Source organism: Nerophis ophidion, linkage group LG25 (genome assembly GCF_033978795.1).
Source record: "Nerophis ophidion isolate RoL-2023_Sa linkage group LG25, RoL_Noph_v1.0, whole genome shotgun sequence".
NCBI lineage: Eukaryota > Metazoa > Chordata > Actinopteri > Syngnathiformes > Syngnathidae > Nerophis > Nerophis ophidion.
This window is the reverse complement of record NC_084635.1, coordinates 4,177,064-4,200,621: the sequence shown is the minus strand read 5'-3', so window position 1 is coordinate 4,200,621 and position 23,558 is coordinate 4,177,064. Positions and strand designations below refer to the sequence as shown.

General features: G+C 44.0%; 1 protein-coding gene across 1 annotated transcript in view; it reads right to left on the bottom strand.

Annotated features, from left to right (window-relative positions):
- prmt3 (protein arginine methyltransferase 3) overlaps positions 1-23,558 on the bottom strand; it is a 210,583-nt gene that overhangs the window by 33,382 nt on the left and 153,643 nt on the right. The window contains 2 exon segments of the mRNA XM_061887618.1: positions 3,730-3,817; positions 7,687-7,737. Of these exon segments, the coding sequence (XP_061743602.1) occupies positions 3,730-3,817; positions 7,687-7,737 (139 nt within the window).

Sequence of the window (23,558 nt, the reverse complement as noted above, 5' to 3'; positions counted from 1 at the left end):
CTAAAGGCCTAATGAAATGAGATTTTCTCATTTAAACGGGGATAGCAGGTCCATTCTATGTGTCATACTTGATCATTTCCCAATATTGACATATTTTTGCTGAAAGGATTTAGTAGAGAACATCGATGATAAAGTTCACAACTTTAGGTCGCTAATAAAAAAGCCTTGCCTGTACCGGAAGTAGCAGACGATGTGTGCGTGATGTCACGGGTTGTAGAGCTCCTCACATCCTCACATTGTTTACAATCATAGCCACCAGCAGCGAGAGCTATTCGGACCGAGAAAGCAACAATTTCCCCATTAATTTGAGCGAGGATGACAGATTCGTGGATGAGGAAATTTAGAGTGAAGGCCTAGAAGAAAAAAAAAAGTTAAAAAAAAAAGGCGAGGGCAGTGAGTTATTCAGATGTTATTAGACACATTTACTAGGATAATTCTGGGAAATCCTTCATCTGCCTATTGTTTTGCTAGTGTTTTAGTGAGTTAAATAGTTTGTGCAGCCCTTTGAGACACTTGTGATTTAGGGCTACGTAAATAAACATTGATTGATTGATTGATATATAAACTATCAGACTGCGTGGTCGCTAGTAGTGGCTTTCAGTAGGCCTTTAAGGTTATGCAAATGCGTTGAATCATGAATAGTTTTGAGAATAATGACTTCTGTCAATGTGTAGATGGGTCCATACAATAACTATCAATATTCAATTGGTCAGGAACAGAGCTGTTGGCTTGCAACGTGTCATGAATCAAGTCATGCAAGAGACTATCAGATGAAGTTTCACATGCTGCCTCTGACGGCTGATGTGATTTGTTTGAATCCCTCGCTGTCTCTGGCTGTGAGAGATAACGAGTGTCAAGCGGTCCACGTACATTACTAGCAGAGACAAAGTACCTGGCAGCCTGCTGCTGAGGATGACCAAAGCCCCCAAAATACAGTCATGAATGCAATAACACTCCTGAAATATCTTAAAGGGGAACATTATCGCTAAAATTCGCTCCATTTTGTCCACTAAAGACGCCGAGATCATTATCCATGCGTTTGTTACGTCTCGTCTCGATTACTGTAACGTATTATTTTGGGGTCTCCCCATGTCTAGCATTAAAAGATTACAGTTGGTACAAAATGCGGCTGCTAGACTTTTGACAAGAACAAGAAAGTTTGATCACATTACGCCTGTACTGTATATACCTTTATATACATATATACATACATATATACCTATACTGTATATACCTTTATATACATATATACATACATATATACCTATACTGTATATACCTTTATAAACATATATACATACATATATACCTGTACTGTATATACCTTTATATACATATATACATACATATATACCTGTACTGTATATACCTTTATATACATATATACATACATATATACCTGTACTGTATATACCTTTATATACATATATACATACATATATACCTGTACTGTATATACCTTTATATACATATATACATACATATATACCTATACTGTATGTACCTTTATATACATATATACATACATATATACCTATACTGGCTCACCAGCACTGGCTTCCTGTGCACTTAAGATGTGACTTTAAGGTTTTACTACTTACGTATAAAATACTACACGGTCTAGCTCCATCCTATCTTGCCGATTGTATTGTACCATATGTCCCGGCAAGAAATCTGCGTTCAAAAGACTCCGGCTTATTAGTGATTCCCAAAGCCCAAAAAAAGTCTGCGGGCTATAGAGCGTTTTCCGTTCGGGCTCCAGTACTCTGGAACGCCCTCCCGGTAACAGTTCGAGATGCTACCTCAGTAGAAGCATTTAAGTCTCACCTTAAAACTCATCTGTGTACTCTAGCCTTTAAATAGACCACCTTTTTAGACCAGTTGATCTGCCGCTTCTTTTCTTTTTTCTCCTATGTCCCCCCCTCCATTGTTGAGGGGGGGACATAGGAGAAAAAATGTATCCATTTTGGTATAAACTCAACTCGTCGTGTTTGGAGGAAGAAGAATACTGAGTCCAGTCCGAATACTGGGTCCGGTCCGATGACCATGGATGAAGTACTGGCTGTCCAGAGTCGAGACCCAGGACTGACCGCTCGCCTGTATCGATTGGGGACATCTCTACGCTGCTGATCCGCCTCCGCCTGGGATGGTTTTCTGTGGACGGGACTCTCACTGCTGTCTTGGATCCGCTTTGAACTGAACTCTCGCGGCTGTGTTGGAGCCACTATGGATTGAACTTTCACAGTATCATGTTAGACCCGCTCGACATCCATTGCTTTCGGTCCCCTAGAGGGGGGGGGTTGCCCACATCTGAGGTCCTCTCCAAGGTTTCTCATAGTAAGCATTGTCACTGGCGTCCCACTGGGTGTGAATTCTCCCTGCCCACTGGGTGTGAGTTTTCCTTGCCCTTTTGTGGGTTCTTCCGAGGATGTTGTAGTCGTAATGATTTGTGCAGTCCTTTGAGACATTTGTGATTTGGGGCTATATAAATAAACATTGATTGATTGATTGATTGATTATCACCAAACCTATGTAAGCGTCAATATATACCTTGATGTTGCAGAAAAAAGACCATATATTTTTTTAACCGATTTCCGAACTCTAAATGGGTGAATTTTGGCGAATTAAACGCCTTTCTGTTTATCGGTCTTTTTGCGAAGACGTCAGAACGTGACGTCTCCGAGGTAATTCATTTTCAACACATTGCAAACACCGGGTCTCAGCTCTGTTATTTTCGACTATTTTTTGGAACCTTGGAGACATCATGCCTCGTGGGTGTGTTGTCGGAGGGTGTAACAACACTAACAGGGAGGGATTCAAGTTGCACCACTGGCCCGAAGATGCCAAAGTGTCTGCCGCCAGACCCCCATTGAATGTACCAGAGTGTCTCCACATTTGACCGGCGATGACAGACATGGCACAGAGATGTATGGATAACCTGCAGATGCATTTGCAACGATAAAGTCAACTAAATCACAAAGGTGAGTTTTGTTGATGTTGTTGACTTATGTGCTAATCAGACATATTTGGTCGCGGCGTGACTGCCAGCTAATCGATGCTAGCATGCTATGCTAATCGATGCTAACATGCTATTTACTGGGGGTGCTAAAGCAGACATGGCACAGAGATGTATGGATAACCTGCAGATGCATTTGCAACTATATTACGTTTCCTTCCACCCACATTTAATGCGAAACAAACACTTACCAATCGACGGATTTAAGTTGCTCCAGTGTCACAAGATGCGAAAGTCCTGATCGTTTGGTCCGCACATTTTACCGGCGATGCTAACGCAGCTATTCGGCCATGCTATGGCTATGAATAGCGTCAATAGCTATTCGCTCAATAGCTTCAGTTTCTTCTTCAATACTTTCATACTCCAACCATCCGTTTCAATACATGCGTAATCTGTTGAATCGCTTCTGTCGCTGAAATCCGAGTTTGAATCCGAGCTAATGTCGCTATATCTTGCTGTGGTATTCCCATTGTTTGTTTACATTGGCAGCACTGTGTGACGTCACAGGGAAATGGCCAGTGTCTTTGCAGAGAGCGAAAATAAGGCACTTTAAAGCTTTATTTAGGGATATTCTGAGACCGGTAAAATTTTGAAAAAAACTTCAAAAAATACAACATGCCACTGGGAACTGATTTTTATTGTTTTTAACCCTTTTGAAATTGTGATAATGTTCCCCTTTAAAAAAAACACAATGGAAGATGTTTCTTACTGACCTGCCTGGACTGCGAGGGGTTTCTCTAGAAGGAAGACAGTCTGTTTCCAATGTGTCTTTGTGACCTGGGGACCCGTAGAGAACATCACCTGGACAAAGCATCAAAAAGACGGCTGTCAAACTGCTATGAGAACTTGCATCAATTGAACCTTTTGTCTGTAAGAGATCTGAGATATTTTACATTTATTCTTGCTTTTTCATTATTGTAAAAAATATTTATACATTATTACACATATATATTACATACACTTATATATATGGGAGTTTGCCCAACCAGTCTACATGTGCTTTGTGGACTTGGAGAAGGCATTGGACCGTGTCCCTCGGGAAGTCCTGTGGGGAGTGCTCAGAGAGTATGGGGTATCGGACTGTCTTATTGTGGCGGTCCACTTCCTGTATGATCAGTGTCAGAGCTTGGTCCGCATTGCTGGCAGTAAGTGGAACACATTTCCAGTGAGGGTTGGACTCCGCCAAGGCTGTCCTTTGTCACCCATTCTGTTCATAACTTTTATGGACAGAATTTCTAGGCGCAGTCAAGGCGTTGAGGGGTTCCGGTTTGGTGACCGCAGGATTAGGTCTCTGCTTTTTGCAGATGATGTGGTCCTGATGGCTTCATCTGACCGGGATCTTCAGCTCTCGCTGGATCGGTTCGCAACCGAGTGTGAAGCGACCGGAATGAGAATCAGCACCTCCAAGTCCGAGTCCATGGTTCTCTCCCGGAAAAGGGTGGAATGCCATCTCCGGGTTGGGGAGGAGACCCTGCCCCAAGTGGAGGAGTTCAAGTACCTAGGAGTCTTGTTCACGAGTGGGGGAAGAGTGGATCGTGAGATCGACAGGCGGATCGGTGCGGCGTCTTCAGTAATGCGGACGTTGTACCGATCCGTTGTGGTGAAGAAGGAGCTGAGCCGGAAGGCGAAACTCTCAATTTACCGGTCGATCTACGTTTCCATCCTCACCTATGGTCATGAGCTTTGGGTCATGACCGAAAGGATAAGATCACGGGTACAAGCGGCTGAAATGAGTTTCCTCCGCCGTGTGGCGGGTCTCTCCCTTAGAGATAGGGTGAGAAGCTCTGCCATCCGGGAGGAACTCAAAGTAAAGCCGCTGCTCCTCCACATGGAGAGGAGCCAGATGAGGTGGTTCGGGCATCTGGTCAGGATGCCACCCGAACGCCTCCCGAGGGAGGTGTTTAGGGCACGTCCAACCGGTAGGAGGCCACGGGGAAGACCCAGGACACGATGGGAAGACTATGTCTCCCGGCTGGCCTGGGAACGCCTCGTAAGTAAGTAAGAGCTAGACGGAGTGGCTGGGGAAAGGGAAGTCTGGGCTTCCCTGCTTAGGCTGCTGTCCCCGCGACCTGACCTCGGATAAGCCGAAGAAGATGGATGGATGGATAAATATAAATAAATATATGTTTATAGATAGATATGTGTATAAATGTATCTCTCTCTCTCTCTCTCTCAGTGGCCTAGTGCAGTGGTTCTCAAATGGGGGTACGCGTACCCCTGGAGGTACTTGAAGGTATGCCAAGGGGTACGTGAGATTTTTTTTTAAATATTCTAAAAATAGCAACAATTCCAAAATCCTTTATAAATATATTTATTGAATAATACTTCAATAAAATATGAATGTAAGTTCATAAACTGTGAAAAGAAATGCAACAATGCAATATTAAGTGTTGACAGCTAGATTGTTTTGTGGACATGTTCCATAAATATTGATGTTAAAGATTTCTTTTTTTGTGAAGAAATGTTTAGAATGAAGTTGATGAATCCAGATGGATCTCTATTACAATCCCCAAAGAGGGGACTGTAAGTTGATGATTACTTCTATGTGGAGAAATCTTTATTTATAATTGAATCACTTGTTCATTTTTCAACAAGTTTTTAGTTATTTTTATATCTTTTTTTTCCAAATAGTTCAAGAAAGACCACTACAAATGAGCAATATTTTGCACTGTTATACAATTTAATAAATCAGAAACTGATGACATAGTGCTGTATTTTACTTCTTTATCTCTTTTTTTCCACCAAAAATGCTTTGCTCTGATTAGGGGGTACTTGAATTAAAAAATGTTCACAGGGGGTACATCACTGAAAAAAGGTTGAGAACCACTGGCTTAGTGGTTAGAGTGTCCGCCCTGAGATCGGTAGGTCGTGAGTTCAAACCCCGGCCGAGTCATACCAAAGAATATAAATACGGGACCCATTACCTCCCTGCTTGACACTCAGCATCAAGGGTTGGAATTGGGGGTTGGATCACCATAAGTGAATTGAAGTGAATTATATTTATATAGCGCTTTTTCTCTAGTGACTCAAAGCGCTTTACATAGTGAAACCCAATATCTGAGTTACATTTAAACCAGTGTGGGTGGCACTGGGAGCAGGTGGGTAAAGTGTCTTGCCCAAGGACACAACGGCAGTGACTAGGATAACATGGTCACTACTGCCTACTTTGTCTTGTTATAGTCTTATTTTACTGTTATATTGTTATTCCCATTGTTTTTATTCTTTTTGTAATATTTCTCTATTTTGTTTCCATTTAAACCCCCATTATTTACTTTTTACTTTTTTCTTTAAATTGATCTCAACTCTGTACACTGCTGCTGGAATTTTAATTTTCCTGAAGGAATCAATAAAGTACTATCTATCTATCTAGGATGGCGATGCGGGAATCGAACCTGCAACCCTCAAGTTGCTGGCACGGGCCACTCTACCAACCGAGCTAAACCGCCCCATAAACCACAAATGATTTCCGGGCACGGCCACCGCTGCTGCTCACTGCTCCCCTCACCTCTCAGGGTGTGATTAAGGGGATGGGTCAAATGCAGAGGACAAATTTCACCACACCTTGTTAAAGTTAAAGTACCAATGATTGTCACACACACACACACACACACACACACACACACACACACACACACACACACACACACACACACACACTAGGTGTGGCGAAATTTGTCCTCTGCATTTGACCCATCTGTGTGTGTGTGACAATCATTGGTACTTTACTTATATATATATATATATATACACATATACCTTAAAACTCATTTGTATACTCTAGCCTTTAAATAGACTCCCTTTTTAGACCAGTTGATCTGCCGTTTCTTTCCTTTTTCTTCTATGTCCCACTCTCCCTTGTGGAGGGGGTCCGGTCCGATCCGGTGGCCATGTACTGCTCGCCTGTGTATCGGCTGGGGACATCTCTGCGATGCTGATCCGCCTCCGCTTGGGATGGTTTCCTGCTGGCTCCGCTGTGAACGGGACTCTCGCTGCTGTTTTGGATCCGCTTTGGACTGGACTCTCGCGACTGTGTTGGATCCATTGTGGATTGAACTTTCACAGTATCATGTTAGACCCGCTCGACATCCATTGCTTTCCTCCTCTCCAAGGTTCTCATAGTCATCATTGTCACCGACGTCCCACTGGGTGTGAGTTTTCCTTGCGTGGGCCTACCGAGGATGTCGTGGTGGTTTGTGCAGCCCTTTGAGACACTAGTGATTTAGGGCTATATAAGTAAACATTGATTGATTGATTGATTGATATATATATATATATATATATATATATATATATGTATATATTTTGTTTCATCTGACATCACATGGACAAAGATAAGACCTTTTGGAGGAAAGTTCTGTGGTCAGAAAGGAAATTCACGAGTGACAATGGTGCAAACCGATATTTAAAACGCGAGTTAAATTCCAAGTAGGGGACTCAAGCCTCAGGACCAAATCCCGACTCTCAGGTAAAACACACAGAGTAGTCAGAAGGTTATATGAGCTTGGCATCGTTGTTCCAACCGGTCTCCCCTGCTGGGTAGGTGCTTATATCAGCAGTGGACTAGGTCGTCTGTGGATTGCCGACAAACGCCTCGGGGAGGAGAAATACGCTAAAGCGTGAACATAATTGAGTTTCGGTTAAATGGCTCTGCTGTTGCCAGTGCTGCTTACCTTGTTGCAGCAGCCTTTGTCGAAGAAAATGTCAAAGTAGCCGACAATTGCCTGCAATGAAATATGAGGCTTGTGTTAGAATGTGACATCATAAACATCTCAATTTGTTTGGCTTTGTAAGGCTGCCTGTAAAGGACAACCAAGGAATGTTTAATGAGTAACAAAATAATTGGTGATATAAAAAAAATAAATGCACCAAAAAAAATGGGGGACACTGAAAATGATCAGTTTTACTACTATGTACTTTTACTACTATGTACCCCCCAACTTGCTTTCTCGTGTGTGCTGACTCAACAATGTTTCATGTGCTCCCTCTCACCTCTCAGAGGCTTGTCACTGGACAAAAGAAATACATTAGGCAGCAATCACCAACAACATGGTGGAAATTTAGCTGACAATGGAAAAAAAAAAATATGTACAGTGGGGCAAAAAAGTATTTAGACAGCCAGCGATTGTGCAAGTTCTCCCACTTAAAAAGATGACAGAGGTCTGTCATTTTCATCATAGGTACACTTCAACTGTGAGAGACAGAATGTGGAAAAAAACATCCAGGAATTCACATTGTAGGAATTTTAAATAATTTATTTGTGGAAAATAAGTATTTGGTCAACCATTCAAAGCTCTCACTGATGGAAGGAGGTTTTGGCTCCAAATCTCACGATACATGGCCCCATTCATTCTTTCCTTAACACGGATCAATCGTCCTGTCCCCTTAGCAGAAAAACAGCCCCAAAGCATGATGTTTCCACCCCCATGCTTCACAGTAGGTATGGTGTTCTTGGGATGCAACTCAGTATTCTTCTTCCTCCAAACACGACGAGTTGAGTTTATACCAAAATGGATACATGGATGATACAGCAGAGGATTGTGGTCAGATGACACCAAAATATAACTTTTTGCTGAAAGATTTAGTAGAGAACATCGACGATAAAGTTTGCAACTTTTGGTCGCTAATAAAAAAGCCTTGCCTGTACCGGAAGTAGCAGACGATGTGCGCGTGACGTCACGGGTTGTAGAGCTCCTCACATCTGAACATTGTTTACAATCATGGCCACCAGCAGTGAGAGCGATTCGGATCGAGAAAGCGACAATTTTCCCATTAACTTGAGCGAGGATGAAAGATTCGTGGATGAGGAAAGTTAGAGTGAATGACTAGAAAAGAAAAAAAGGCGAGGGCAGTGGGAGCGATTCAGATGTTATTAGACACATTTACTAGGATAATTCTTGAAAATCCCTTATCTGCTTATTGTGTTACTAGTGTTTTACTGAGATTATATGGTACCTGAAAGTCGGAGGGGTGTGGCCACGGGTGTGGTGGTGTCTCTAGAGGGAAGCCATGTTTCTCGACGAGGCGAAGCAAAGGCAGCCGTTGGGGCCAGGCTGAGGTTTTTTTCCCCCTCCTCCACGGTGGAAGCATCCCACGTTCGGGGGAGGCCGGTCGGAGGAGGCAAGAGAGTCCACAGCTGCCTCTTTTACAGATGCACGAGGAACGACGCAAGCTATCCGCTCACGTCTACGGTAAGAGCCGACTTATTACCAGAATTTTCTCACCGAAACCTGCCGGTTGACATGTGGTAGGGAACCATCTTCGCTTGACCGCTCTGTTCCATATTAAAGCTTCACCGTCATCTTTAGGGAATGTAAATAAAGAAACACCGGCTGTGTTTGTGTTGCTAAAGGCGGCCGCAATACACCGCTTCCCACCTACATCTTTCTTCTTTGACGTCTCCATTATTCATTGAACAAATTGCAAAAGATTCAGCAACACAGATGCCCAGAATACTGTGGAATTATGCGATGAAAAAACACGACTTATAGCTGCGAACGGTGCTGGAACAAAATGTCCGCTACACCGTGGCGTTTTAGCACAATACTTCCGCGTGAAATTTAAAATTGCAATTTAGTGAACTAAAAAGGCCGTATTGTCATGTGTTGCAATGTTAATATTTCATCATTGATATATAAACTATCAGACTGCGTGGTCGCTAGTAGTGGCTTTCACTCCCGTAGCATCTCACCCACCACAACATACTTGAAATGACACAGCTATTCTCGCACTCCCCTCCAACAGTCAATCCATCCTGGACTATCATAACACAGTCCAACATTTCACAGAGTCTTGCACAGCCAGTTATCTGGAAATCAATGTCAATAAAACAGAAGAAACATGGTTCAACCCCCCCTCACCTCAGCACCCCGTCATCATAAACACACAAACAGTTAAAACAGTTGACACTTTTAAATACCTGGGTGTAACTTTGGACAATAAACTCACCTTCGATCAGCACATCACGGACATTCAAAGAAGAAGTCAACAAAGACTGTCAGCCATCCGAAAACTGAAAGGACTATATGTCCCACCTCACCTCCTGTTATTACTTTACCAAAGCATTGTTCAACCCATCCTTCTGTACTGTTCCACATGTTTTTTCACCATGATTTCTGTAACCAACCGGACCAAATACACACGAATTACAAAGATAGCAGTTAAAATCATCGGCCTACCCACACCAAACATCCATCCATCCATCCATCTTCTTCCGCTTATCCGAGGTCAGGTCGCGGGGGTAGCAGCCTAAGCAGGGAAACCCAGACTTCCCTAACCCCAGCCACTTCGTCTAGCTCTTCCCGGGGGATCCCGAGGCGTTCCCAGGCCAGCCGGGAGACATAGTCTTCCCAACGTGTCCTGGGTCTTCCCTGTGGCCTCCTACCGGTTGGACGTGCCCTAAACACCTCCCTAGGGAGGCGTTCGGGTGGCATCCTGACCAGATGCCCGAACCACCTCATCTGGCTCCTCTCCATGTGGAGGAGCAGCGGCTTTACTTTGAGTTCCTCCCGGATGGCAGAGCTTCTCACCCTATCTCTAAGGGAGAGACCCGCCACCCGGCGGAGGAAACTCATTTCGTCCGCTTGTACCCGTGATCTTATCCTTTCGGTCATGACCCAAAGCTCATGACCATAGGTGAGGATGGGAACGTAGATCGACCGGTAAATTGAGAGCTTTGCCTTCCGGCTCAGCTCCTTCTTCACCACAAGGGATCGATACAACGTCCGCATTACTGAAGACGCCGCACCGATCCGCCTGTCGATCTCACGATCCACTCAATCACTTGACTGGCAAACACAATAGTCCAGGATATCAGTCACACGCTACACAAATACATAATCCCACTACCATCAGCTAGCACTGAGCGCTGGGACGGAGAGGCTCCGCGGTGTCTTGACAGGGTGAGCAGGTGTCGGACACCTCAGTCACCTTGGACGTATCCTCGCTCGTCCATGCGGACTGGACACTGGCCGAGAGTGGAGTCGGCTGTCTTGGTTGCTTTGTTGGGTCTGCTTCGGTCTCTGGCCATGCTCCCTCCACCCCAGCGGACGATGGCGTGGAACACCACAGAGGCCACCACAGTGCATATGTTTCTTTTACTTTTTATTCATAGCTGTATGTAGAAGTGTCTGCTTGCATCTGATGCTTTAATGTCTTTAATGTCCTCTGTGTTCTTTGATGTTTCCCTCTTACACACATGTAAGAGGGATGTGTACTATGGCTATGAGTTGTTTTTTTCCCTTGGCCTCAGTCTGCACCCCCACTCCAGGGCCTAGGCTAAGACCGATTTTTTATCTTCTATTTTTTTCTCCCATCCCCCCCTCTTATTTACCTGTATCTCATCTTTTTTGTAAGGGGCGCTGGAAGCCGGCAGACCCGTCAGCGATCCTGTTCTGTCTCCCTGTAATGTTTGTCTGATCTTGAATGTGATTGTGCTGAAAATTTTAATTTTCCTGAAGGAACTCTCCTGACGGAATAAATAAAGTACTATCTAATCCAATCTAATCTAATCAGGGCGCAGGTACAGGCCTGCCTCAAGAAAAGCCATATCCCTGCAGCTATAGCCGCCCTAAACACCAGACCTGGCCGACCCGTCTGATAAAGCCTGTAAATGTGTTGGTCATGTATGATGTCTTTTTGTTATTTTTGTTTTGTGATGTGCAATGTCTATATGTTTAAATGTACGGCAGTGAACATGAATTTCCCCACAGGGACCAGTGAATCTAAATCTAATCTTTCAGTAGGCCTTTAATTTCTAATTTTTTCTGCTGGCGGTGTGCCTCCGTATTTGTTCAATGAAAAAAAAAGTGCCTTGGCTCAAAAAAGGTTGAAAAACACTGATGTAGACCACGAGGAAACGTGTCAAGTGGAGATTAGGATCATCATAGGTCCCCAGATGAGCACAAGAATAGGAGGGACTGCTCATGCTTTTTGGTGCAACAAAAAAGCAACCCCCAGGATGATTCCGCTTCCATTTCTCCCCCCACTGGAGGAAGAGAGGTACTCTATCAATCTCAGGAGCACACTTGTAGTGGCAATGATGCAGAACTAATAGCTTTTAATCCTGACGCAGCTGACAACTTGGAGGCTGGCTCTCAGAGACAAAGAAGAGCCGAATCAATGCAGCAAAGACGGGGGAGATTCCGTTTGAAAAGCTATACCCCCCCCCCCCCTTTTGGTGTGCACTGACTGGAGAGGTGAAGTGTGGTAAACAGCTCCAGATCTTTCTAGAGTGGCGGCACTAGCTCTAGGCTTAAAGCAGCAAAAGAGGACAAAGTAGAAGGGAACAAAAGAGCATGTCACCCCAGTACAATTAGGGCTTGTAATGAAGGCAGAGATGCTCAGTGCTGTGGTAATTGGGAAATTTGCTGTAATTACTCGGCAGGCGAAGTGCTTCCACTTCTCTCCGACGGAGATGATCCTGACTGTGCCTCGTTAATGACAACCACTCATAAGTCAGACGGATCGTCACTTGTTTTATGTAATCAGAGCAAAGCATTTTTGGTTGAAAAAAAGAGATAAATAGGTAAAATACAGCACTATGTCATCAGTTTCTGATTTATTAAATTGTATAACAGTGCAACATTTTGCTCATTTGTAGTGGTCTTTCTCAAACTATTTGGAAAAAACGCTGGTGATATCGCCTTTGTGTCCAGGCCGTTCCTGGACACAAAGGCGATATCACCAGCGTCAACACATTTGCATTTTTGTATAATCATATATTGTGTCAAACTGGAGTTGTCGAGATTACCCCCTGCCCTCAGCGACAGCTTCAGTAATGTAAACAGGGACCTCCAAAATAAATAAGAGGAAGGCCGCGGGCTGGACTTTTAGAACGTAGTTTGGATCTGTAACTAGAATACAGCCCAAATAACGTGTCTCCTCACTTGAGCAAAATTGAACTCTGTCTCTGCATGATTCCTTGCTTCTTGTCTGTTTTAATAGCTGTCATCAGTGTTTCAACCTAAATGAAGTGCATAGTGCAGGAGTCGGGAACCTTTTTGACTGAGAGAGCCGTACAAGCCAAATATTTTAAAAAGTATTTCCATGAGAGCCATATAATAGTTTTTTTTAAGACTGAATACAACTAAATGCATGCATTTTTAAGCCAGGCGGATCGTCACTTGTTTTATGTAACTTTGAAATTTCACCACAGTGAAACATGAGCACAAAAAGATAGTTAAAGATGGACGCGCTTACCAGTATTAAAACGATTCAAAATCAAGTTTGCACTTTTACTATGTACACTTCATAATTATTATGCCATGTTGTATATTTATACTAGGCAAGGGAAGAGAGTTATATAGTCTGTTTGATTTATGTTATTTTCACAATAATAATAATTCATTGATTTATGGACAGAATTTCTAGGCACAGTCAAGGCGTTGAGGGGTTCCGGTTTGGTGACCGCGGGATTAGGTCTCTGCTTTTTGCAGATGATGTGGTCCTGATGGCTTTATCTGACCGGGATCTTCAGCTCTCACTGGATCGGTTCGCAGCCGGAATGAGAATAAGCACCTCCAAGTCCGAGTCCATGGTTCTCGCCCGGAAAAGGGTGGAGTGCCATCTCCGGGTTGGGGAGGAGACCCTGCCCCAAGTGGAGGAGTTCAAGTACCTAGGAGTCTTGTTCACGAGTGGGGGAAGAGTGGATCGTGATATCGGTGCGGCGTCTTCAGTAATGCGGACGTTGTACCGATCCGTTGTGGTGAAGAAGGAGCTGAGCCGGAAGGCAAAGCTCTCAATTTACCGGTCGATCTACGTTCCCATCCTCACCTATGGTCATGAGCTTTGGGTCATGACCGAAAGGATAAGATCACGGGTACAAGCGGCCCAAATGAGTTTGGGTCTCTCCCTTAGAGATAGGGTGAGAAGTTCTGCCATCCGGGAGGAACTCAAAGTAAAGCCGCTGCTCCTCCACATGGAGAGGAGCCAGATGAGGTGGTTCGGGCATCTGGTCAGGATGCCACCCGAACGCCTCCCTAGGGAGGTGTTTAGGGCACGTCCAACCGGTAGGAGGCCACGGGGAAGACCCAGGACACGTTGGGAAGACTATGTCTCCCGGCTGGCCTGGGAACGCCTCGGGATCCCCCGGGAAGAGCTAGACGAAGTGGCTGGGGAGAGGGAAGTCTGGATTTCCCTGCTTAGGCTGTTGTCACGGCGACCCGACCTCGGATAAGCGGAAGAAGATGGATGGATGATGGAGTTAAAGGGGAACATTATCAGCAGACCTATGTAAGCGTCAATATATACCTTGATGGTGCAGAAAAAAGACCATATATTTTTTTTAACCGATTTCCGAACTCTAAATGGGTGAATTTTGGCGAATTAAACGCCTTTCTGTTTATCGCGCTGGAGGCGATGATGTCAGAATGTGACGTCACCGAGGTAACACACCCGCCATTTTCATTTTCAACACATTACAAACACCGGGTCTCAGCTCTGTTATTTTCCGTTTTTTTGACTATTTTTTGGAACCTTGGAGACATCATGCCTCGACGGTGTGTTGTCGGAGGGTGTAACAACACTAACAGGGAGGGATTCAAGTTGCACCACTGGCCCCAAGATGCCAAAGTGTCTGCCGCCAGACCCCCATTGAATGTACCAGAGTGTCTCCACATTTGACCGGCGATGCTAAGGCAGACATGGCACAGAGATGTATGGATAACCTGCAGATGCATTTGCAACGATAGTCAACGAAATCACAAAGGTGAGTTTTGTTGATGTTGACTGCCAGCTAATCGATGCTAACATGCTATGCTAATCGATGCTAACATGCTATTTACCAGCGGTGCTAAAGCAGACATGGCACAGAGATGTATGGATAACCTGTAGATGCATTTGCAACTATATTACGTTTCCTTCCACCCACATTTAATGCGAAACAAACACTTACAAATCGACGGATTGAAGTTGCTCCAGTGTCAAAAGATGCGAAAGTCCTGATCGTTTGGTCCGCACATTTTACCGGCGATGCTAACGCAGCTATTCGGCCATGCTATGGCTATGAATAGCGTCAATAGCTTCAGTTTCTTCTTCAATATTTTCATACTCCAACCATCTGTTTCAAAACATGCGTAATCTGTTGAATCGCTTAAGTCGCTGAAATCCGAGTTTGAATCCGAGCTAATGTCGCTATATCTTGCTGTGGTATTCCCATTGTTTGTTTACATTGGCAGCACTGTGTGACGTCACAGGGAAATGGCCAGTGTCTTCGCAGAGAGCCGAAAATAAGTGAAGTGTGAAGTGAATTATATTTATATAGCGCTTTTCTCTAGTGACTCGAAGCGCTTTACATAGTGAAACCCAATATCTAAGTTCCATTTAAAGCAGTGTGGGTGGCACTGGGAGCAGGTGGGTAAAGTGTCTTGCCCAAGGACACAACGGCAGTGACTAGGATGGCGGAAGCGGGAATCGAACCTGCAACCCTCAAGTTGCTGGCACGGCCGCTCTACCAACCGAGCTATGCCGCACTTTAAAGCTTTATTTAGGGATATTCCGAGACCGGTAAAATTTTGAAAAAAACTTCAAAAAAATACAACAAGCCACTGGGAACTGATTTTTATTGTTTTTAACCCTTTCGAAATTGTGATAATGTTCCCCTTTAATGGGCAGTAATACAACTGTTGTCAATTAGCTCAGCGGTTCTCAACCTTTTTTCAGTGATGTACCCCCTGTGAACATTTTTTTAATTCAAGTACCCCCTAATCAGAGCAAAGCATTTTTGGTTGAAAAAAAGAGATAAATAGGTAAAATACAGCACTATGTCATCAGTTTCTGATTTATTAAATTGTATAACAGTGCAAAATATTGCTCATTTGTAGTGGTCTTTCTTAAACTACTTGGAAAAAACGCTGGTGATATCGCCTTTGTGTCCAGGCCGTTCCTGGACACAAAGGCGATATCACCAGCGTCAACACATTTGCATTTTTGTTTAATCATATATTGTGTCTAACTGGAGTTGTCGAGATTACCCCCTTTCCCTCAGCGACAGCTTCAGTAATGTAAGAGGAAGCACGCGGGCTGGACTTTTAGAACGTAGTTTGGATCTGTAACTAGAATACAGCCCAAATAACGTGTCTCCTCACTTGAGCAAAATTGAACTCTGTCTCTGCGTGATTCCTTGCTTCTCGTCTGTTTTAATAGATCAGTGTTTCAACCTAAATGAAGTGCATAGTGCAGGAGTCGGGAACCTTTTTGACTGAGAGAGCCATACAAGCCAAATGTTTTAAAAAGTATTTCCACGAGAGCGATATAATAGTTTTTTTTAAGACTGAATACAACTAAATGCATGCATTTTTAAGTAAGACCAACATTTATAATAAGTCTCTTATTCGTTTTAATAACATGGTTATTCTGAAGCTAACCAACAAAACATTAAAATACTTCTTACCATTAATGCGACTTCTTGAACAGGTGCGGTAGAAAGCGGATTGATGGATTAAAATGCATGAGAATGTTTTATATTTTGAACGTTATTTCTGACACTGTGATTGCCAGCGGAATGAATAATTATTTACTGTTATTTATATATTATTTATTGTTAAGCAATGTCAGCTCAGGTTTATCTGAGAGCCAGATGCAGTCATCAAAAGAGCCACATCTGGCTCTAGAGCCATAGGTTCCCTACCCCTGGCTTAGTCCCTTAGTTCCAGTGAATGGACCTATGAATGCTCCAGGATAGGAATGGGATGGTGCTTCAAGTTCATGTGTGATTCAAGGCAGGTGTCCTAATACTTTTGGCAACAAAGTGTATTTTAGCAGTAAAAGGCAGATGTGGCCAATATAAGGAAAGAAGTGATGCCATGGTCCAGCGGTGTAAATGAAACTTAATGCAGTGAAACAAAGTGCTGGAAAGGTAAGACCCTTTCTGCTCTGCGCCAACATCCAACTCCTGTCACAGCGCCGTTGTATTAAAAATGCTCATTGACCCCCGCTGAAGGCAAGCAAGCACCTCAGACACACACACAGCCTCACTTGGGAAACAGGAAATAGCAAAATGAGTGCATTTCATTTTCATCAGTGTTTCGCCCCCGGGGGCCTAAATGTGTCTGTGGTAAGTGATGACACTGGGCTTCCTGATGGTCCGTGGAGGAGGTTCTGCTCCATTGCGACGCTCTGGCCAAGTCTCCAGGAAGAGAAGGGGGGGGGGAATTAATAATTATCATCATGGATAACACCAACAGGGAGCAATTTATCATTGCTCCCCTTTCGCCTGGCAATGTGTCAGTTAGCCGCGTGGTCCGGCCAGATACTATTATACATCGGGGGGGTCATGCAGAGGAGGAAAAGGGTGGATTGCTGACGGGAAGGGGGGGCGGGGGGGAGAGATCTAATGCGCTTTTGATAGGGTTTACCCAGGCATGGAGGCTTCAAGCATGACCACCTCACAGGCACATCGCTGTGAATTCCCTCCCCTGCCCCTCTCACCCTCTGCCAGATTGCCGTTGTTCCGGCGAGGTGGCCCAAGAACCGTCCTCACCGAGTCTTCCTCCAACCAGAGTTCCTCACACACGATGCCCTCGGACAACACGCAAATAAGTGCTCTGTAACAGCTGGAGAAAGTCCTTTTTCAGCTGTGGCAAACAGACCGTGGACAGCTGCATCACTGAGCTTCCTTAATTAAAAACACAACCACAGCCATCGGAGGTCCCCAACTTCTTCCCCGACCGCCGTACAAAATTCAGCATTTGCTACAGTCGTCGCAACACCGCCCCACGCTATATTTTTTGAAGGTGCAGAAAATATAGGGGTGCTTGATCATATGACATTACACCGATGATTCAGATAAAGCAAGATTGTCTATATTGTGCAACACTTCCCTTAAACCAGGGGCGCTCACACTTTTTCTGCAGGCGAGCTACTTTTCAATTGACCAAGTCGAGGGGATCTACCTCATTCCTATTTATAATTTATATTTATTTATGAAAGAGACATTTTTGTAAACAAGTTAAATGTGTTTAATGATAATACAAGCATGTTTAACACATATAGATTCCTTTCTTTCACAAAGACAAGAATATAAGTTGGTGTATTACCTGATTCTGATGACTTGCATTGATTGGAATCAGACAGTAATGATGATAACGTCCGCATTTTCGAATGGAGGAGAAAAAAAGTTGTCCTTTCTGTCCAATACCACATGAAAGTGGTTGGATTTGGCATCTCATTTGTCCAACTTGCATACTCGGTTTTAAACACTTTGTTATGAGAGTAGCATATGTGTGTGGCCCTTTAATGTCTGGCAGCAGGTGAGTGACGTCAGTGAGTGTGCGGGTGGGCAAGCAAGTGAGAAAGCGGTCGCTGAGGGCGGGGGAGAAATACATTGGCATCAAACTCCGTAGCTTGCTAGCTTTCTGAGACTCTTATTTTGTTAGCACAGGCAGGATGAAACAGGTCTTTTATGGTGAAGACAGGAACTGTGCAGTCGCTCTTTAGAGTTTTGACAGTAGCTACGGAGTCTCTAGAAATAAAATGTGTTTCTCTGCGTCCGCCCTGTTAGTGATTGTTTTCTTAAATACGAGCTCGCAGCAGCCAGCGTCATCTCACAAGATCCTCGGGTGCCGAGAATGTCAAACAACTGACGAAAGTGAAGTCTTGGTATGATTGATGATTGCTCATTTTTATGTCTATTTTTTAATGCCTGGCTTGAGATCGACTGACAAACGCTCCGAGATCGACCAGTCGATCGCGATCGACGTAATGCCCACCCCTGCCTTAAACTATGTCTACACTAAGCCGGATAGCCCCTTAAACGAATAATCATTTAGCCCAAGCCCTGTTTCGGCCACACTGAATCATCGTCTAACCCAGGGGTGTCAAACTCAAATACAGAGTGGGCCAAAATGTAAAACTGAACAAAGCCGCGGGCCAAGGTTGAAGAAATGAACCTTTTAATAGGGACCCAAACAAGTTTTGCATTGAATATTGAACAAGAAAGGCTTAAATAGGGCAGCATGGTGGGACAGGGGTTAGTGCATCTGCCTCACAATACGAATGTCCGGAGTAATCCTGGGTTCAAATCCAGGCTCGGGATCTTTCTGTGTGGAGTTTGCATGTTCTCCCCGTGACTGCGTGGGTTCCCTCCGGGTACTACGGCTTCCTTCCATGGAACAGGCAGAGCTTATATAACGTAATAGTGCAAAATCAACTTTCAAAAAACAAACGAAAAAATAAATAAAATTGAAATAAAAAAATTAATGCTTCTTTTCTATTTGCAGCCTTCTGAGGTAAATATCAACATCAACTTTTTCCACAGGCTAACAAATTCGAAAATAAAATAAAAATGAGGTGGGCGGGGTTTGGTGGTAGCGGGGGTGTATATTATAGCGTTCCGGTAGAGTTAGTGCTGCAAGGGTTTCTGGGTATTTGTTCTGTTGTGTTTATGTTGTGTTACGGTGTGGGTGTTCTCCCGAAATGTGTTTTGTCATTCTTGTTTGGTTTGGGTTCACAGTGTGGCGCATATTTGTAACAGTGTTAAAGTTGTTTATACGGCCACCCTCAGTGTGACCTGTATGGCTGTTGGCCAAGTATGTGTGTGTGAAAGCCGCATATATTATGTGACTTGGCCAGCACGCTGTTTATATGGAGGAAAAGCCGACGTGACGGCATGTTGTAGAGGACGCTAAAGGCAGTGCCTTTAAGGCATGCTCCTAATATTGTTGTCCGGGTGGAAATCGGGAGAATGGTTGGCCAGGGAGATTTTTGGGAGGGGCACTAAACTTCGGGAGTCTCCCGGGAAAATTGGGAGGGTTGGCAAATATGAGTATTAGCGGTGAATGTGGTGTTACCGGCGGGCCAGCTCTAATGTTAGTTTGATATTGCCTCAAGGGCCAAATGAAATTGTACGGGGGACGATTGCCATCCGGGAGGAACTCAAAGTAAAGCCGCTGCTCCTTCACATTGAGAGGAGCCAGATGAGGTGGTTCGGGCATCTGGTCAGGATGCCACCCGAACGCCTCCCTAGGGAGGTGTTTAGGGAACGTCCAACCGGTAGGAGGCCACGGGGAAGACCCAGGACACGTTGGGAAGACTATGTCTCCCGTCTGGCCTGGGAACGCCTCGGGATCCCCCGGGAAGAGCTAGACGAAGTGGCTGGGGAGAGGGAAGTCTGGGTTTCCCTGCTTAGGCTGTTGCCCCCGTGAGCCGACCTCGGATAAGCGGAAGATGATGGATGGACAATTTTTAGCTGTGATCGGTGCTGGAAGAAAATGTCCGCTACAATCCGTGACGTCACGCACACGCGTCATCATTCCACGACGTTTTCAACAGGATACTTTGCGGGAAATTTAAAATTGCAATTTAGTAAACTAAAGCGGCCGTATTGGCATGTGTTGCAATGTTAATATTTCATTATTGATATATAAACTATCAGACTGTGTGGTCGCTAGTAGTGGCTCTCAGTAGGTCTTTAAGATTCCCTCATTGGATACTTTTTTACACCAATCAGTGCGCTGTCTATGTCTTGAATCTCCAGCTCCTAGCTTTGAATGGACTTATCGATCGTTTACAAACTGGATTCGAGAGGAACCCAGGAAGTGACGCCAGAAAGACCGCACCCCACACAGGAAGTGACGTCAGAAAGATCCCGCCACAGCCAGCTTCATAATAAAGTGGTTCTGTAACTCGGACCTAACCGCTGGAAATATGGAGGCGAGTCATCCAGACATGCCCGTGTTTCTTCTTCTTCTACATGTACGGACGCTTGTGGAAATCACACATGAATACCTTAAGAGAAAGCGATTGCAGATATTCGGGATACAACACTTCTCATACGGCAAGAGAGCTTTTGAATGTCCAGATCAGCTGTGATTCCACTTAGTGAAGTGAAGTGAATTATATTTATATAGCGCTTTTCTCTAGTGACTCAAAGCGCTTTACATAGTGAAACCCAATATCTAATTTTTACATTTAAACCAGTGTGGGTGGCACTGGGAGCGGGTGGGTAAAGTGTCTTGCCCAAGGACACAATGGCAGTGACTAGGATGGTGCAAGCGGGGATCGAACCTGCAACCCTCAAGTTGCTGGCACGGCCGCTCTACCATCCGAGCTATACCGCCCCCCGGTATACTGAAAAACTTTGTCCATTTGTCGAAGGAGAGTCAACGAGAATGCGGGCTCCCGGGGATGTGATAAAAAAGGTAGCGTGTGCTTTGTATTACCTGGCCGTCGAGGGAAGACTACGGAAAACGGCGAATGCTTTTGGATTAGCAAAGAAGACTTTATCTGATATTGTCCACCATGTCGCGGACTCAACGACTAAGTCCAGAGTATATAAAGTCACCAAAAATGAATGGAAAATGAAGGTAAAGGCAAAAGAGTGAGGAGTGTCCTCAACAGATATCTAGATCTTTAGATAAATTGTTGTAAAATGTTATTTATTACATTGTTTACTTTTACATGTGCATTAAAGATTTGAATAATGTATGATGGCTCAGCTGTGATTCACTACAATAGGGCGCAACAGCACAATGGATTCCAGTTAATTGAAATACCACAACACTGGATATTGTGTGACGTTCGGGTGGCATGGTGATGCGGAGTCGTTCTCTCAATGATGCAGTCGGGCTCGGACACAGCGCGAAGGTAAGAGTAAATGATTTATTTTAAAATATAAATCAGACTAAGAAAAAAAAAACTTGCACAAAATGCAAAAGGCAAACCAAAATAGCTAGCATGAGAGCTAGAAAAACAACTAGGGCTTAGCATGGAAGCTAGCAAAACAAAGACATAGCGCGGAAGCTAGCAAGTACAGAACTGGTAACCAGAATCGGGAATCAAAGTCGAACACAAACTACGAAACCAGAACGAATGAATAAAGAAGGCAGGCTTAAATCAAGACTGTAATCACGAGGCAGATGCGCGTCAAAAGCAAGAGGATAAGGTTAGGTTGGATTTACCCTGGATAACCTTAGTGTAGAAGTGGCTTTAAGCCTATTGGACCTCACAGTGTAAACAAACATGGCATTGGTCGTGCCGGACTTCTTTACTACTCCGGAGTCAAACATCCCTCAAATTTCTTGCAAACACTCTGCGAAGAAGAAAAAACAATGGCTATGACACCTCAAACCTCACTAGCCTCCCCCGAAACATGGCTGGTATCCATGACCGAAAGCCCAAGAAGAAAAAAGCTGCACAAAGTCCGATGCAAAAAAAACTGACGTACAAAAAGTACAAAAAGCCCCCAAGAGGCGACCCAAGGGCCAAAAGTATTATGACTTAAGTAATGAAACTGTATTTTATTTGCACTTTAATTGTATTGACAGTTTATTTAAGATACATTTATTAATATCATTTAATAATAGTTAAAATTTTATGTAAATTTAATTGTGATGAGTCCCTTCATTTGCAGTATATTTGATTAGTATTTATTTTTGTAATCAGGCTGACTTAAGCCTTGATAGTAATCTTTGTGATATAGAAGTTTTATATCATGTTAAAAATGTAAATAGGTTAGCTCAGGGGTCGGGAACATTTTTGGCTGACAGAGCCAAACAAGCCAAATATTTTTTAAAGTATTTCCGTGAGAGCCATATAATTTATTTATTTTTTAACACTGAATGTGAGTGTGAATGTTGTCTGTCTATCCGTGTTGGCCCTGCGATGAGGTGGCGACTTGTCCAGGGTGTACCCCGCCTTCCGCCCGATTGTAGCTGAGATAGGCGCCAGCGCCCCCCGCGACCCCGAAAGGGAATAAGCGGTAGAAAATGGATGGATGGATGGATGAATACAACTATATGCGTGCATTTTTAAGAGAGAACAACATTTTTAGAGTATAATAAGTCTCTTTTTCTTTTTAATAACATTGTTATTCTGAGGCTAACCAACAATGAATAAAACACTTTTTACCATTAATGCGACTTCTTGAACAGGTGTGGTAGAAACCGGATGGGTGGATGAAAATGCATGAGAATATTTTATATTTTGAACGGTATTTTTGACTGTGATTACAAGTGGAATTATTCATTACTTATCGTGTTAAGCAATGTCAGCTAAGATTTATCTGAGAGCCAGATGCAGTCATCAAAAGAGCCACATCTGGCTCTAGAGCCATAGGTTCCCTACCCCTGGGTTGGATATTGAATACCATTAAAATCAAGCGTAATATTACTAATCATGTGGTATTATTGGAGTGGGTCCCGAACGCCTCTGTAGTGGAAAAGTTGGGCCCCGGGTTCAAAAACGTAGAGAACCCCAGTCTTAGACTACGTTCACAATCCAAAGCGGCCCTCCATCTGATTTGATCAAAATCTGATTTTTTCCAAGCTAACGTTTAAAAAGCAAGTAAAGTGTGATCTTTATTAGACTCAAGTATAAAGGCAAGAGGCCCCAGTGTAGACTGCAATATGACTCAAGTAAAAAACACCAACATTCTAAATGTCCCATCCATCCATTTTCTACCGCTTATTCCCTTTCGGGGTCGCGGGGGGCGCTGGCGCCTATCTCAGCTACAATCGGGCGGAAGGCAGGGTACACCCTGGACAAGTCGCCACCTCATCGCAGGGCCAACACAGATAGACAGACAACATTCACACTCACATTCACACAT